Raw genomic sequence first — 13,625 nt, 5'->3', positions numbered from 1 at the left:
ATAACAGGCATTTATTGTTACAATAATATCGGATTGCTATTTGTCATATGCAATATAATGGCAGCAGAACCAATAGGACTTTCCAAGTTCTTTTTTGTGCAGTGTTCTCTTAAATCTACTGTTAGAATTGTAATATTTTGAGGTTTGCAAACGTATTAATAGCTATATCTGTATTTTTTTTTCCAGTTATTTTTATTTATTTATTTATTTATTTTTGCGGTACACGGGCCTCTCACTGCTGTGGCCTCTCCCGTTGCGGAGCACAGGCTCCGGACGCGCAGGCTCAGCAGCCATGGCTCACAGGCCCAGCCACTCCACAGCATGTGGGATCTTCCCGGACCGGGGCACGAACCCGTGTCCTCTGCATCGGCAGGCGGACTCTCAACCACTGCGCCACCGGGGAAGCCCTATATCTGTATTTTTAGTTCCATGTTTTCCTAATGAGAAAATTCTCAGGGTTAGATAGAATATAAACGAGGTATGACAACAGGGCCTGGAAAGTATAATATGTTTTAAGAGCACTTTTGAAAAAACATCTCTTGACTTAGGCCATAAAATTTCCATGATGGTGACATAAATTTGAACTATAAATTAGACCAATTTCTTTTAGATTGGTTCCTTTTGGCAGAAATTTCGGGAGTAAGGTCAGCTTGACTTTTTGACCATTCACCCAATAAAATAGCAAAGCTGCCAGGCTTTGAGTAATCTAGTTAGTCCAACAAAGTCTGACATCTTAACAAGCCCAAACTAGTTACTCAAACCAGTCTTCAGTGTAACGTTCAAACGATTACTCTGCGCAGTCCCTGAGGTATTCATTACAGACAAAATTGCTCTTTTGCCTTGCATACAAGCTGAGTTTTCAATGGGAAATGAAAGGATGCCTGGAAAAATAGGCCACCTAATTAAGTTAAACTACTCTAGCATTTGGCTTGACATCTTCATTACTCAAAATTAAAAAGATGCTTCACTCGAGCACACAAGTTACTATTGTCTATGTTGTTTTCCTCCTAAATTGGCTTCTTACATGGAAATCTGTTTTTCAGAATTATATCTTGAAATAGCTCACATATTTCATACAGTTTATAAAAATGTCTTAATAGCTGTATGGATACTGAATCCCGGCGCCAGCAAATACATATCTTAGGGCTCTTGATAGTCAAGCACACCTTAGTCTTTCTGCAGATTTTCTTGATCATTTACATTTTGGTATGGTTGAAAGTTAGATGATTTTTTACCCACCCAGTCTTTATTATTATTAGTTAGGTATCGACTCTGTAACCTATAAATGATCAGTTACATGAGAAACAGATTTCCTCAAAAAAATTTTAAGTAGACCGTAAAATCTAAACTGAAATTCATTTGTCCAGTAGAAGTGTTTTATATCAACTTCTCTAGCAGAGCTATTTTGGGAACATTTTAAAACACAAACACATGTAGAGCACACCATCTACTGATTGCCAGTTCCTACTCATTGACACTAATGAGGCTGCTGACAGGTTAAATGTTGTGTATCATATACATTTCCAAGCTGTGGGACTTGCGAATACAAGACTCATTTTTTATTTCAGAAAATGAATGTTTGTTGCTGAGTATGCTTGAGAATTTTATTATAATTGTCTAATAGTATGTTTTTTCAAGCATTAGGCAAATGCATTTCAGTGATAAAAATTATGAAACTATCTGTATGGAATAGCATGTGTGACAAAAACAGATTCTCCAAAAGCATCGAGCTTCATGTGAAGGATGGTTTGCTCAGTGGACAGCTGTCAAGGGACACCAAGACATTTAGGCACCAGCAAGAGGTGCTGTGACTCTAACACACAGCCTGACCAGTTATACAGTTGATTTTGATACGTTTTGAAAGCAGCCCTTTAGCTTGTTCAGAATCGTATTTTTTTGCAGATGTTTTTCTTTAGCACATGAGCAGTGATGAAAAACTAAATGATCCTTCCTGTTAAATTTTGCAATATATATATATATATATATATGTGTGTGTGTTAGATTTTTTTCTATCACTCATAATAAATCTGTCACTAAAGGATGTCTAAAAACTAGGTATGATACTCAAGTTAAGAATAGCAGTATGTTGAATGATGTCATCTGTCCACGCCAACTCTACTTCCAAGACACTTTAAGGTTGTTCCAAACAAACACTAAAATTTCATTATGTCAAGTAGAAGTGATTTCACCCATTTTTAGTATAAGAACACTGAGGCTTAGAAAAGCTGTTTTTCCACCCACCCCTATATCTTCTGAGACCACCTTCTTCATATCCTCACCTGCCACCCAAACACCTTTTAAAAAGTGTCAAGTTTCCCTTTGCAGTTTCAGTTCCTTGGTTTTGGAGCAGACTTAGCTGGACTTCCCAGAAACACAAAGAGTTTCAGTTTCATCTTTATCCCATATTTTCTTTCTTTCTCCTGTGTTTTTTCTGATCTATGTTACTTTGCAGTTTGGACATAAAAATTTCTAACTATAATCCTAATGATTTGAGAGTAATTGGTGGCTGTCTTGGAAAATGCTGTCCATACATTCCTTCCTCTTTGTAAGTTATGATCATTGATCCTGTTGCAAGCAAAGTCAAACAAGTGACTTCTTGGTTTTGGCATCAGATTTTTCAAATAGAACAGCCTGGTCTGAAACTCACGAGGTTCTCTGAGGGTCATGATTTGAGACCAGTAATGAAGCCTTCCTTGGATGTGACTGGGCCTCCTAGCATTTCAGGAGAAGTCCTGCATTCAAGAATAGCTAAGCCCATTGTGAGTAGTTATTTTCTGAACTCACACACCAGAGTGGCCGTGGAGGAGGGGGAGCTGGGGGCGGGGATAGAGCAGGGCCAGCGCCCCGTATGGAAGTTGCCTTCAGGGAAGCCTGAACTCACCTGTACTGTGAGCACCGAGCTGTTTATTTCTTATGCTCTGACTTCAGTTAAATGTCTTGCTTGCCAAGACGATGGTAAGTTTTAGTAGGAAGCTTCTGCTTGGCTGGAAGTTTAGGTTAGCACTCCCCCACCTCCATGGTAAAGGATGAAGTCGATCCACAATAATAACAGCTGTCAGTTGGCAGCTACCTGTCTGGAAGGAACTAAGCAAAGGCCTTGCACGCATTATCTCATTTAATCCTTACAATTCCTGGAGGATGAAAATGATAGAGGGACTGGTCAAACATCAAAAAGATAGTACATATCCCAGCTAAGTTTCTGGCCCGGAAAGGCCTAATGCCCAAGTCAGACTCCATCCATGGGCAGCAAGGGCCTCACTGTATTTTAGAACTTTAAGGTCAAAATGTTGATGTGCTAACCTCAGTCCTTGTTAGTATTCAGATAACTGCATGTGTTACCGTGTGTGGGAATACTCTGAAAAACAGCAGGTTGAACCAAATGATATTTGACCATCTCTTCCCCACCAAAGCAGCAATTTCATATTTGTTCAAACACTCAGATAAGCTGTGCGGAGGTGAGGTGTTTATTTGCAGTCCCTGGCTTCTTTTATCCACAACGGTGATTCCTTCTTTCCCCTCTTTTCCAGCCTTTTCCAAACCTTTGCCTCCATGGCCATCCCCTTTTCCTCTGTATTTTCATTGCTTTTCTTGTCTGGGTCCAGGACTCTTCCCCTTCTGGTCGCTTTTCCTTTTCTCCACCGAAAGATAAACAAAGTATAGGAGGTCTTTCCATCACAGACGTCGCACCGCTTCCGCTGCTTTCTCAGGGAACCTGCTCCTGGGAAACCGGAGGAGGAGGAATTCTATCTTTTTTAAACTCAGGAAATTATCTCCAATTGTTCATCTTTTTTTTTTTCCTCGCCCCTGTCTTCAGCTCCGCTTCAGCATAAGCTTTCTTGGTAGTGAAGACTGTAGGAAGCGAGATGGTCCTCAGATACCTAGGGATCCAACTGCAGTTGCTTCCTGGTAAAAGATCCAAACAGTAGGAATTGCCTGTCAGAGTGTGATGATCTTTCCTTTTTCTGGCCCTCTTGATTGAGGGAGGAGCCAGACCAAGAGCAGAGGCCATCTGTTTAGCTCCTCTGCTAATCTGGCTTTTTCATGAAGAATGTGGGTTTACATATGCAACATTTACTGATTTCTGTACAACGGGAAAAAATGAAAAGAATGGCCATAAACACATATAGTGTGTATTTTAAAGTTTACATAAAAATATGTACATATAAAAATAGGCCAACACTGAATGCTTAATTCCATGCTGGCTGCCTATATATGATTTAGCAAAAAGAATCTGACCATAAGCAAAAATCAATTTAGCACAGGTTTCTTAAAAAAGAAAATTTTATTAAAGCTCAAAGGCTGTACATGCTTTAAAATAGTATATTAAAACCCAAATGCATTGGGCTTCCCTGGTGGCGCAGTGGTTAAGAATCTGCCTGCCAATGCAGGGGACACGGGTTCGAGCCCTGGTCCAGGAAGATCCCACATGCCGCGGAGCTGCTGGGCCCGTGAGCCATGGCTGCTGAGCCTGCGCGTCCAGAGCCTGTGCTCCACAACGGGAGAGGCCACAACAGTGAGAAGCCCGCGTACTGCAAAAAAAAAAAGAAATACCCTAAATGTTTGGTAATAAGAAACTGGAATAAATTACAGAACATGCACACAATGATATAATATGTAGTCATTTAAACAAAATGTAATAGATGATATTTATTGACATGAAAAATATTCACATCCTTTTAAGTGACCAGGTTAAATTATATGATGGTATAAGAATATAGCTTACATTTATTGATAGCTCTTATGAGCTAGTATATTACTCAAATTTAAATAATTTGTAATAATAATTTGTAATAATAATGTAATTTGTAATAATAATAATAATGTAAATCATTATCTCATTTATCTCAGTTAATCCTGATATACCCTTAATGAATTGAATACTGTTATCAACCCTACTTTACAGATTTGGGAACTAAGGTTTAGAAGAATTAAGTAACTACACCTGCTAAGAGATGAGATGAGATTTGCATATAGCATTTCTAGCTCCAAAATCAGAGCTTTATGATTAACTTTTGTTATTAAAAACAAAACAAAAGCCCAGAACAAGATAGCAAATATGGACTGAAAAGATTCTTGAAAGAATGCACATGTTTTAATAGTGTAGGTTTGTTTTTTTTTTCCTGAGTGGTTGAATTTGAGTGATTTTTTTTCATGTATATTTTCTTCTTTTTCTCTCACTAACATGGATTATTTATAAAATAAACCCCCCAAAAATTGTAGAACTGAATCTCAGAACTCAGTGTGAGAATTGAAGACATCTGGAAAACTATAAAAGATGGACTGCATTTGTACATAAAATCTATGCTAAGCAATGAAATTTTAAATGTTTTAATTATCCCCTTTAAACACTGAATGCAGAATGATGACCTATTACCAGAACATCCTTGGGCCCCCACTAGGGTTTCAGAAGTAGCTTCCCCACTTTAATATGCTCTCCCTGGTCATCGTCCATGTGTGGTTTTGGGTTGTGCTGGGGGGTAAGGAGGGGCCACATTATTTGTTTCCCAGAAACTTTTTTTTAAGAGTGGCCCTAGCAGCAGTCATGGCACACAGAAGAGTTCTGGACTTCCCTGCCCTGCCCACCCCTATCTGAGAGTGCTCGGCCCACTGCCCTAACACCCACAGATCCTCAAAGCTTCAGCCTGTTAACCCCATCTCAAGGTCAGAGCTCTCCCAAACCCAGCCCCAGTGTCAGATATTCTCTGAGGCGGCCTCAAGCTAACCCTGTTTTCTGGTGTCATTGAGGCTTTGCACCCTGGTTCTTAATAATCTAATAAAAACAAGTCCCAACAGAGGCTCGCATGGGGCTCAGTACCCCAAAGTTTCTTTTGATCAGTGGGCTCAATCTTGCCCTTGAAGTTTTCTTAGATATTGAAGACCTGACCTCCCTGTTGAACCTCCTTGCTGCACTGTCTGGACTCGCTCATTTGCCAGTTTTGTGGTCTTCCCTTCATCACCTACTGCATCTCAGCAGAAGTGTCTGATCTTCAGGTCCTGTTATCAGGGTAAATCTGCTTATAACAACCTCCCTATCCCCCATCATCCCAGCTTCAAGTAATTCCTCTTTCATTTACACTCAAATATCACTTAGTTTGACAATCGAACATGCTGTTTATTGGAAGCCTAAGTTTTTATATCTCTTCTAATTTACTAATTTACTTCCTTATAGTTCTTTGTATCTCAAATCATACTTTGTGGGATGCCTTACACACAGTAGGTACACAACAAATGCTTCTATGACAAATGAAGCTCTCATTGCCTTTTACTTAATAAGGTTACAAAAACTAATGAGCACAAATAAAATAAATGTGGTACGTTCTACCCAAAATGCATTTTGATAACTGTTGCTTGAAAAATTAGTACATTGTGTGTTTTTAAATGAAGATGATTTATTGCTATTGTCTAACATGTAAAGAAAGACAAAAAAATTGTTTGCAGGATCACTGGCTTGAGCACATCAATGGCACTATTGGACAGTTCTTGCTGAGTGTTAAGATGATTTATGTAACAGACCGAAGCTTTCCACAGTAATACATTATAGTTTCAAGCTATCAACCCTTGTTCATGCAGAGACAAAAGAATCTGAAAAATACCTACTTCTGAAGGTCTTCTCAAAAGAAATTGGAGATAATGTTGATGCTATTTAAACTCTTTCTAGGGAAATCACCATTACATTCAATATCAACTTCTGAAAACATACAGAGGAAGTTTATTATTTTTCTAATGAACCCAATTTACTTTGCTTTTCATTCAGTTATTTAAATTATGCAACAAGAATTTTCAGTAATACAAGATGAAACATGTTTAAACATGGGCATTTTTCTATCCTGAGCTTTCAGAAATTATGTTATAGATTAAAAATTAAGGCATTTCATATAAATTTGATGGCAGTGATATTTATCTTTCAGATAAAGATCTATATGAGAAACATATTTTACAGTGTTATAACCATAGCCATATTTTTAGTGTGTGCATGATTGCATGAAGCCATCACATAATTTAAAGATATGTACAAGATGATATCTTTTGAATTCTTCTGAGTTATGGGACCTCTTGTCACCAAAGATTGAATACTCTGTATAATGATTGCAATATGTGGACGAAAGCCCACAAATACAAGGCCCTTCTGGTGGAGAAACTAGATTTTTAGAAGAGAAGAAAAGACAAAGTCCAGTAGAGATTTCACATTATTTGTTCCCAGTCAGCATATATTAACACTCTATCTGAACAGTACAAAAACATAAATTCTCTGTAGTCAAAAGAAAAATCAGCCTAATTAACATCCCACCTCCAGATGTAATAATGTAGAATAAGAATAAAAAATAAGAACAGGCTGTAGTGAAAGGAAGTGTGGATTGCAGAAGGAGAAAGTAATGTAAACAGGATACCCAGGCCATGGAATATGTAAAGCAAAATGATGAAAAAGAAATGTGAGCATGTCATTAAACAGGCAGGGGAATGAGATCTTCCAGAAATCAGGTTAGACGTTTTCCTTCCTTTTTCACTGAATTGGGGATGCTGGGGGTGGTTGGACATGGGGAAGGACAATGGCTTTAGTCAAGAGGCTAGAAAGGTTCCCAAAAGATCAAATCAAAACAGATCGGAAGGATCTTCTGTTACTTTCCTAACCCAACTCTTGATTCTTGTCTCAAAAACAAACCATCTGATGAGCAATTTGACAGCAGTCTCCAAGGGAATATAGTTTTCCTTCAGACACAAGACAGTATGTTAGAAAGTATAGCTTTTGTTGCCAACTTAGACACTGAAATTCTGCTTCACACATTCATTAGCCTTTTACCTGGGTCAGTAGGATGGAACTGTCAGGAACCGATCAGCCTGGGTGCCGGCCTGCAGCAGAGTTCTCTGAAGAATCAGAGTTGTGGCCCTCGGCACATGAGGTCCTTATTGTCTGAGCTCTTCAGCATCTTCGCCTATTCACCATTTCCCACTATCGTTTTATTCTTTAATTTCAAAACTGCAATTTAAACCCATTAAAATAAAAACAAATGCTATTTATGGGGAGCAATTAAATGAATACATTATATATGAATAGGGCTACACTTTGCTTCAATATGAGGTCTGATCAATGGCAAATATACTGAAATTCCTTTATTACGATGTCTAAATCCTCTCCTATTTGGTCTATAATTGTTTTCTCAGACATGACCCAATCCATGGCATATATAAACACATTTAACAATAACCATAGCTATGACAAAGCTGCCATTTATCAAGAACTTTCTATGTGGCAGACACATATTATTAGGCTTTTTACCTATCTTATGTTTTTGTTTTCCTGCTCATAAGAGCCCCATAAAGCAGGTTTTGAAACTGAGGCTCAAAGGAGAAACCTGTCCCAGAACCCACACTAATAAATGCTTCAAAGAGCCTGCAACAGCCCTGTCTGCTGGACTCCAGAGTCTCCAGTCTTTCCAGCATGTTCCGTGGCCTTCTTATCAGTCACTGAGGAAGCATTATAAGTACTCTCAACCAGTCCAAGATCTGTCGCCTCATCAGAAAAGATGTAGCACTTTGTAAGCTAAATATGCAAATGCAAGTGGTAAGGTTTCAAGAAAATGACTTGAAATAGTCACTGGATCTATTATTTAGAACCATAAAGATAGTCTCTTGAGGATGATAATATTTTGAAATTACTACCTTAATGCTTCCAACAGTCCCCTTATGGCCTCTGAGAAGTTCATATGTAGTCCAGCGTTAGCCAAGCCTCGTGAAAGCACAGCCCATTCTACCCACGTATCATGACTCTTGGCTTCTGCTCCCTGGACACACACGGACTCACAGAGCCTCCCACTCTAGGATAGAGCCGTATCCCAGCACCAGCAATAGAAGGAGAGTCTCCTGTGTCTAGGACCAGTGAGTAACTTAGGATCAGGGAGAATCTGGTTGAGTAACAGTAATATAATTCTGAGGTCTTTGACTCATTTAGATCATGCAGACTAGCTATGGTTTAGAGCAAATCACTCTGCACGCTGCTTTGTTTCCAGTTTACCTTTCATTGTCACCACTTTTTCAAGTTACCATTGACTTTTATCATTTCTTGGGGAAGAGACAGCTGCTGAGAAGATTCTGATCTCTAGATTGGGAGGGGTAAAAGGCACTATAAAGGCTGATAAGGAAGATGATGCCACCTTGAAAGTGCATACCTGCTCTTCTCCAGCATTGTAGCCTGGAACCTAGCCCCCCAGATTCTCAGAAGCCATGGATTGACTCCTTGGTGGTCTCTAACTCAGGCTAAAAAATGCAGCCCAGCGTCTCATCGGGATATGCAAGGTCCTAGGAAGGATCAAATGATCTTTGGTCTCAGTAGAATTGGAGAATGAAAGTTTTTTTAATGCCTGGCCTCACTGAGACTTGAAGGAGGAAAATAAGCCCGAATCAGAAAAGGACCCTGAATCAGGAGAAAGTGCAAGGAATGAGTTTCACTGAAGCTTCTCTGACTACCCAGTCCCTGGTCTCATCACCAATGTCCCTGTTTCTGTGCTCAGAGCACCGTCTCATGCCCTCTCTGTCCACTTGTCTAGCGAGGCCCTTGCTGGTAGCCATCCCAAGGGATCCTGATGTGGAACCAAGGCTTCCGCCAGGTCCTTAGCTAGCTGCAGTAGGGATTAGGTTCCAACAACTTCTGAGAGCCAGGGGGCCCCAAACTCGCCCTTAGGAATCCTCTGGGACTTGCTGTGTTGCCACAGGATGGTGAGTGCAAACCACTTCAGGGGGACAGATCAACAGCCAGAGAGGGACACTAAACTGCCCTACCCATCCTTTCTCAGGCTGCTTCAGCCTTTACGTCTTTAATAGGATACAGTACTTTTGGCTTCCCAGCATGCTGAGCAATCAGCGTTCCATACCATGCTGTCACCTAGCCAGTGCATTCTTGGGAATACAGGATATTTATTCAAGCCCATGGCATACGAGTGGTATAGTCATAAACTTCATGCCTTTGAAGAGTCATCTTCACATTCATTCATTCCTTGTATGCATTCATTCAGTGATTCATTTGTTAATTCATTCAACAATCATTGAACGCTGATTGTAACCAGGCAGCTTCATGGCGAATGAGGGAAAATACTGAATCATATGCGATTGTTACATCAGCCCCAAAACTGCAAATTGCCTCTTAATATATAACTTACTGTGGTTAAGTCAAACTTATTAGGTTTTAAGAAATCAAAATAAAGATGTCATGCCATGGAAGTCAATGTTGAAGAATTAGCTAATTCATTTCCAAATTGAAAAAATAATTAGTAATTAGTCTGGCATTGCAGTTTTTGTGAGTCCTGTGAGATTCTGACATTTATACAATTACCATGATACTTTTATATGGCATCGATTACATTGTAATAGGCACCTGGCAAATAACCATCTCATGACTTCTAATGTGAAGAATAGAAACTACTAAGTAACCTTTTGTTAAAATTCTTGATCCACATAACTACCCATTACCAGTTAAGTTGTGAAATCTGTGGTTTTGGTATGTAAGTGCACGGATTAAATAACATTAATGTGTAATTACATGAAAATAAACCATGTAGCTTAGTTAAATTGCAGTACAATTGTTATCACTGGTCGTAAAGTGATACCAATTAAACCTTCCTTTAAAACACCGCAAATTAAGATTTAACTACTGGAGAAATTCTAGAATGTAAAGTTATAGTACACCATATGTAGACTACCCCTGGGTATTTTCAGAGGTTTAATGTCCTTTATAAAGTTAAAAACATCTTTTTCCTTTATGACTGGATTAATTGTTTCTTATTCAGGAAGGTTTCAAACAGATGTCAATTAACTTCTTAAAAGATATGTATCAACAAGTTCAGCCTTTGAAATGTTGACAGAAAGACAAATTATGAATACTTGTGCTCTTATGGGGTAAATATTTGATTTTAATGGGATGGGCATTGGGATGGAATTTGGGAAGAGGAAAAACCTGATACTAATGCTAATACTAATTTTTAAATTGTGAAATTTTATTGATCAAAAACAGTTGAGTATTGGCAACTTTGTATCATTCAACTTAATAAAATAATAGCAATTAAAGTAGTTATGGAAGTGTTAGAAATAAAAACGCCTTCCTCCTTCATATATCCATCCCTCAAATGTACTGAGTTGATTGCTTAGCAGCTAAGTGAAAGTTGTTTAACTTCAAACTCTCAATTTTCTGTTCAGGAAAACAGGGTAATAATAGCTACACAAAGGATTATTGTAAGGGCTAAATGAAGACAGCATAGTCAAAGGACTCAATACAGCGCTTTCTACGAAGCCAGCATTAATAAGTGTGCTTCCTCTCCCTCCCACCCCCCACCATTTTGCGTCTTTTATGCTTCTTATGCGAATACTTGTACCAGGGGCTGATGGTCTAGGTCTACAGATTAAAGGTCTAAATTATATTAGGCAAGTGAGAATTTAATCAAACTTGCTGTTTCGACACAGGGCACTAGTATATTTTTCAGACAAGACGTAGATACTGTAAACAGGAAAATTTGATAACTTATGATTGAACTTTTAGTGCTGGTGATTTTTTCTTTTAACAGAACTTTAGATACTTAAGAAAAATTATCTGCAGAGATGAATTAAATCTTGCCTTCATACGCCCCCAGTCTGTAACCCACACGTGCCTCTACGCGACCACATCTCAGTGCCAGATGTTCCAAGTAGCTCTTCATTTAATTGTGTCTCCTGACAAAGCCTAAACAAATATATCAAAACTTGTACAACATTTAGCAAGTGCAACTTGAAGGTTTTCTTTCTGTTAGACAAATAGACGGCATCTGGAAAAAAATAACCCCAGGCACTTGGAAGCAGGAGCATGAAGCTGATTGGCTGAACACCCTATGAATACGCTACACTCCTTTCTTTGGCTCCTACCCTCTGCCTGCTCATTTCCAATCTCGCACACTCCAGCAGGCGTGCCGCTGCCAGACAAGCGAGTCCTTGCTACCCCTGTGCTCAGACACTAGGAAGACTCGCGTACTTTGAAAGATAGGCTTGAAAGAGTTATCTGGACCCGCTCTGTTTCCTTCGTATTACGGCACCTGCTCTCTAAAGACTGCCGAGTATTGCTGTGTTTTGATATGAATTGGTAACAATATTTTATTATTCAGTGCCTCCTTATATGTTCCATGTTTACCACATTCCATTTGTAAGCAGGAGCGTCCTCACACACTCCTGCCTGCCTTCTTTGCTCCCTCCCTTCCTGTTTTATCTAAAAGCTCCTTTCTAAAAGAAAAAGCCCCACGTATGTTGTTATTTATTTTACTGATTGACTTTTATTCCTAAATTAGTATTATAATGATATTTGTGTAATTTTGTCTTTCAAAATTGGCCGAACTGCATGTAAATGATTACAAAATTATTTACTGTCTTCTAGGGGTAGATCGAATAAATGTGAATAGTCAGAAATCAAGAAAGCCATCTTCATTTTTATTTTGATGGCATAATCCTCATGATAAAAAATAGCTTTTAATGGCATTATCTTCATATATGACACTTTCTCTGAAGGCACACTTATGCAACATGGTTAAGCTACTGCTTTACCAAATTTTTTTGTCAGTTGTGAGCATCTAGCTCTTCAAAACCCAGAAGCAATTGCCTCAGAACTTCTGGAATTCATTTTATTACATCTCATGATCTGAGCAGTAGGGAGCCTTATGAAACATGTTTGATCAAATATTAATTTTATAAATTGCCTTTCCTTCCCCACAATTCCCATGAAAAAAGGTATTCAGCTAGATTAAAACTCTGGAGCATTTTAATGGGACCTTTGAAATCTGTTTGAGTTCAGCTTCTTGGAACAATAAAACTGCTTAATGGCGGTACTCTTTATCCGAGAAGTGGCTGTGCCTTCGAGGCAGTTTTCTTCCATGCGTGATAGAGAAATTGCAGCAAGATAATCTGAGTGTTTGCAGTGTCTTTGCCAAATCCTTAATGATGCTTGTAATAATATCTGGAAGGGTCATGTGTGTTTGTTCACCATGATGAAAAGAAGGGGATGATAATTTGCATCAATATCACCGTTGTCTTTTCAGTCCTACCCTGGTCCAAGCCTGGAAAGTGAAGACTTCAACATTCCACCCATCACTCCTCCTTCCCTCCCCGACCACTCGCTGGTGCACCTGAACGAGGTCGAACCCGGTTACCACGCTCTGTGTCACCCAATGAACCATAATGGCCTGCTCCCGTTTCATCCACAAAACATGGACCTACCTGAAATCACCGTCTCCAACATGCTGGGACAGGACGGAGCGCTGCTTCCCAACTCCATTTCTGTGGTAAGGGTCTGCTGACTGATTGGTGGCGGGGGGGAGCGGGGGACACAGCGAGGACAAGGTCGAAATTAACGCGAGAAGCTTTCAATCATCGTAGCGTGGCTTTCTGAAACTAGAATCGTTTTTAGCTATGAAATCCTAAATCCATAAATCCTGTAAAATCCTAAAGCAATTTTCCATTTTACATTTAAGTCAAGGCAAAATCAATTAATTACATGTTTGATCACTCATATTTATAACCCAAAGTCCTAAATACTATTTGACACTGAATGTGTGGTCATATGGTCAAAATGTCTTGCTAGCTTTTAGATAAAAAGTTACCATAAAGGTGCCACATCTCAT

At 39.1% G+C, this 13,625-nt stretch overlaps 1 protein-coding gene across 1 annotated transcript in view; it reads left to right on the top strand.

Annotated features, from left to right (window-relative positions):
• TOX (thymocyte selection associated high mobility group box) overlaps positions 1 to 13,625 on the top strand; it is a gene marked incomplete at both ends in the record, with an annotated part of 294,857 nt that overhangs the window by 148,807 nt on the left and 132,425 nt on the right. Inside the window, one exon of the mRNA XM_079722330.1 lies at positions 13,044 to 13,286. Within this exon, the coding sequence (XP_079578456.1) occupies positions 13,044 to 13,286 (243 nt within the window). The remainder of the gene's footprint in view (positions 1 to 13,043; positions 13,287 to 13,625) is intronic.

The sequence above is a fragment of the Hyperoodon ampullatus genome (assembly GCF_949752795.1).
Source record: "Hyperoodon ampullatus genome assembly, chromosome: 17".
Taxonomy (NCBI): domain Eukaryota; kingdom Metazoa; phylum Chordata; class Mammalia; order Artiodactyla; family Ziphiidae; genus Hyperoodon; species Hyperoodon ampullatus.
The sequence above is the reverse complement of the archived record's forward strand: the minus strand, read 5'-3'. Positions and strand labels throughout refer to the sequence as shown.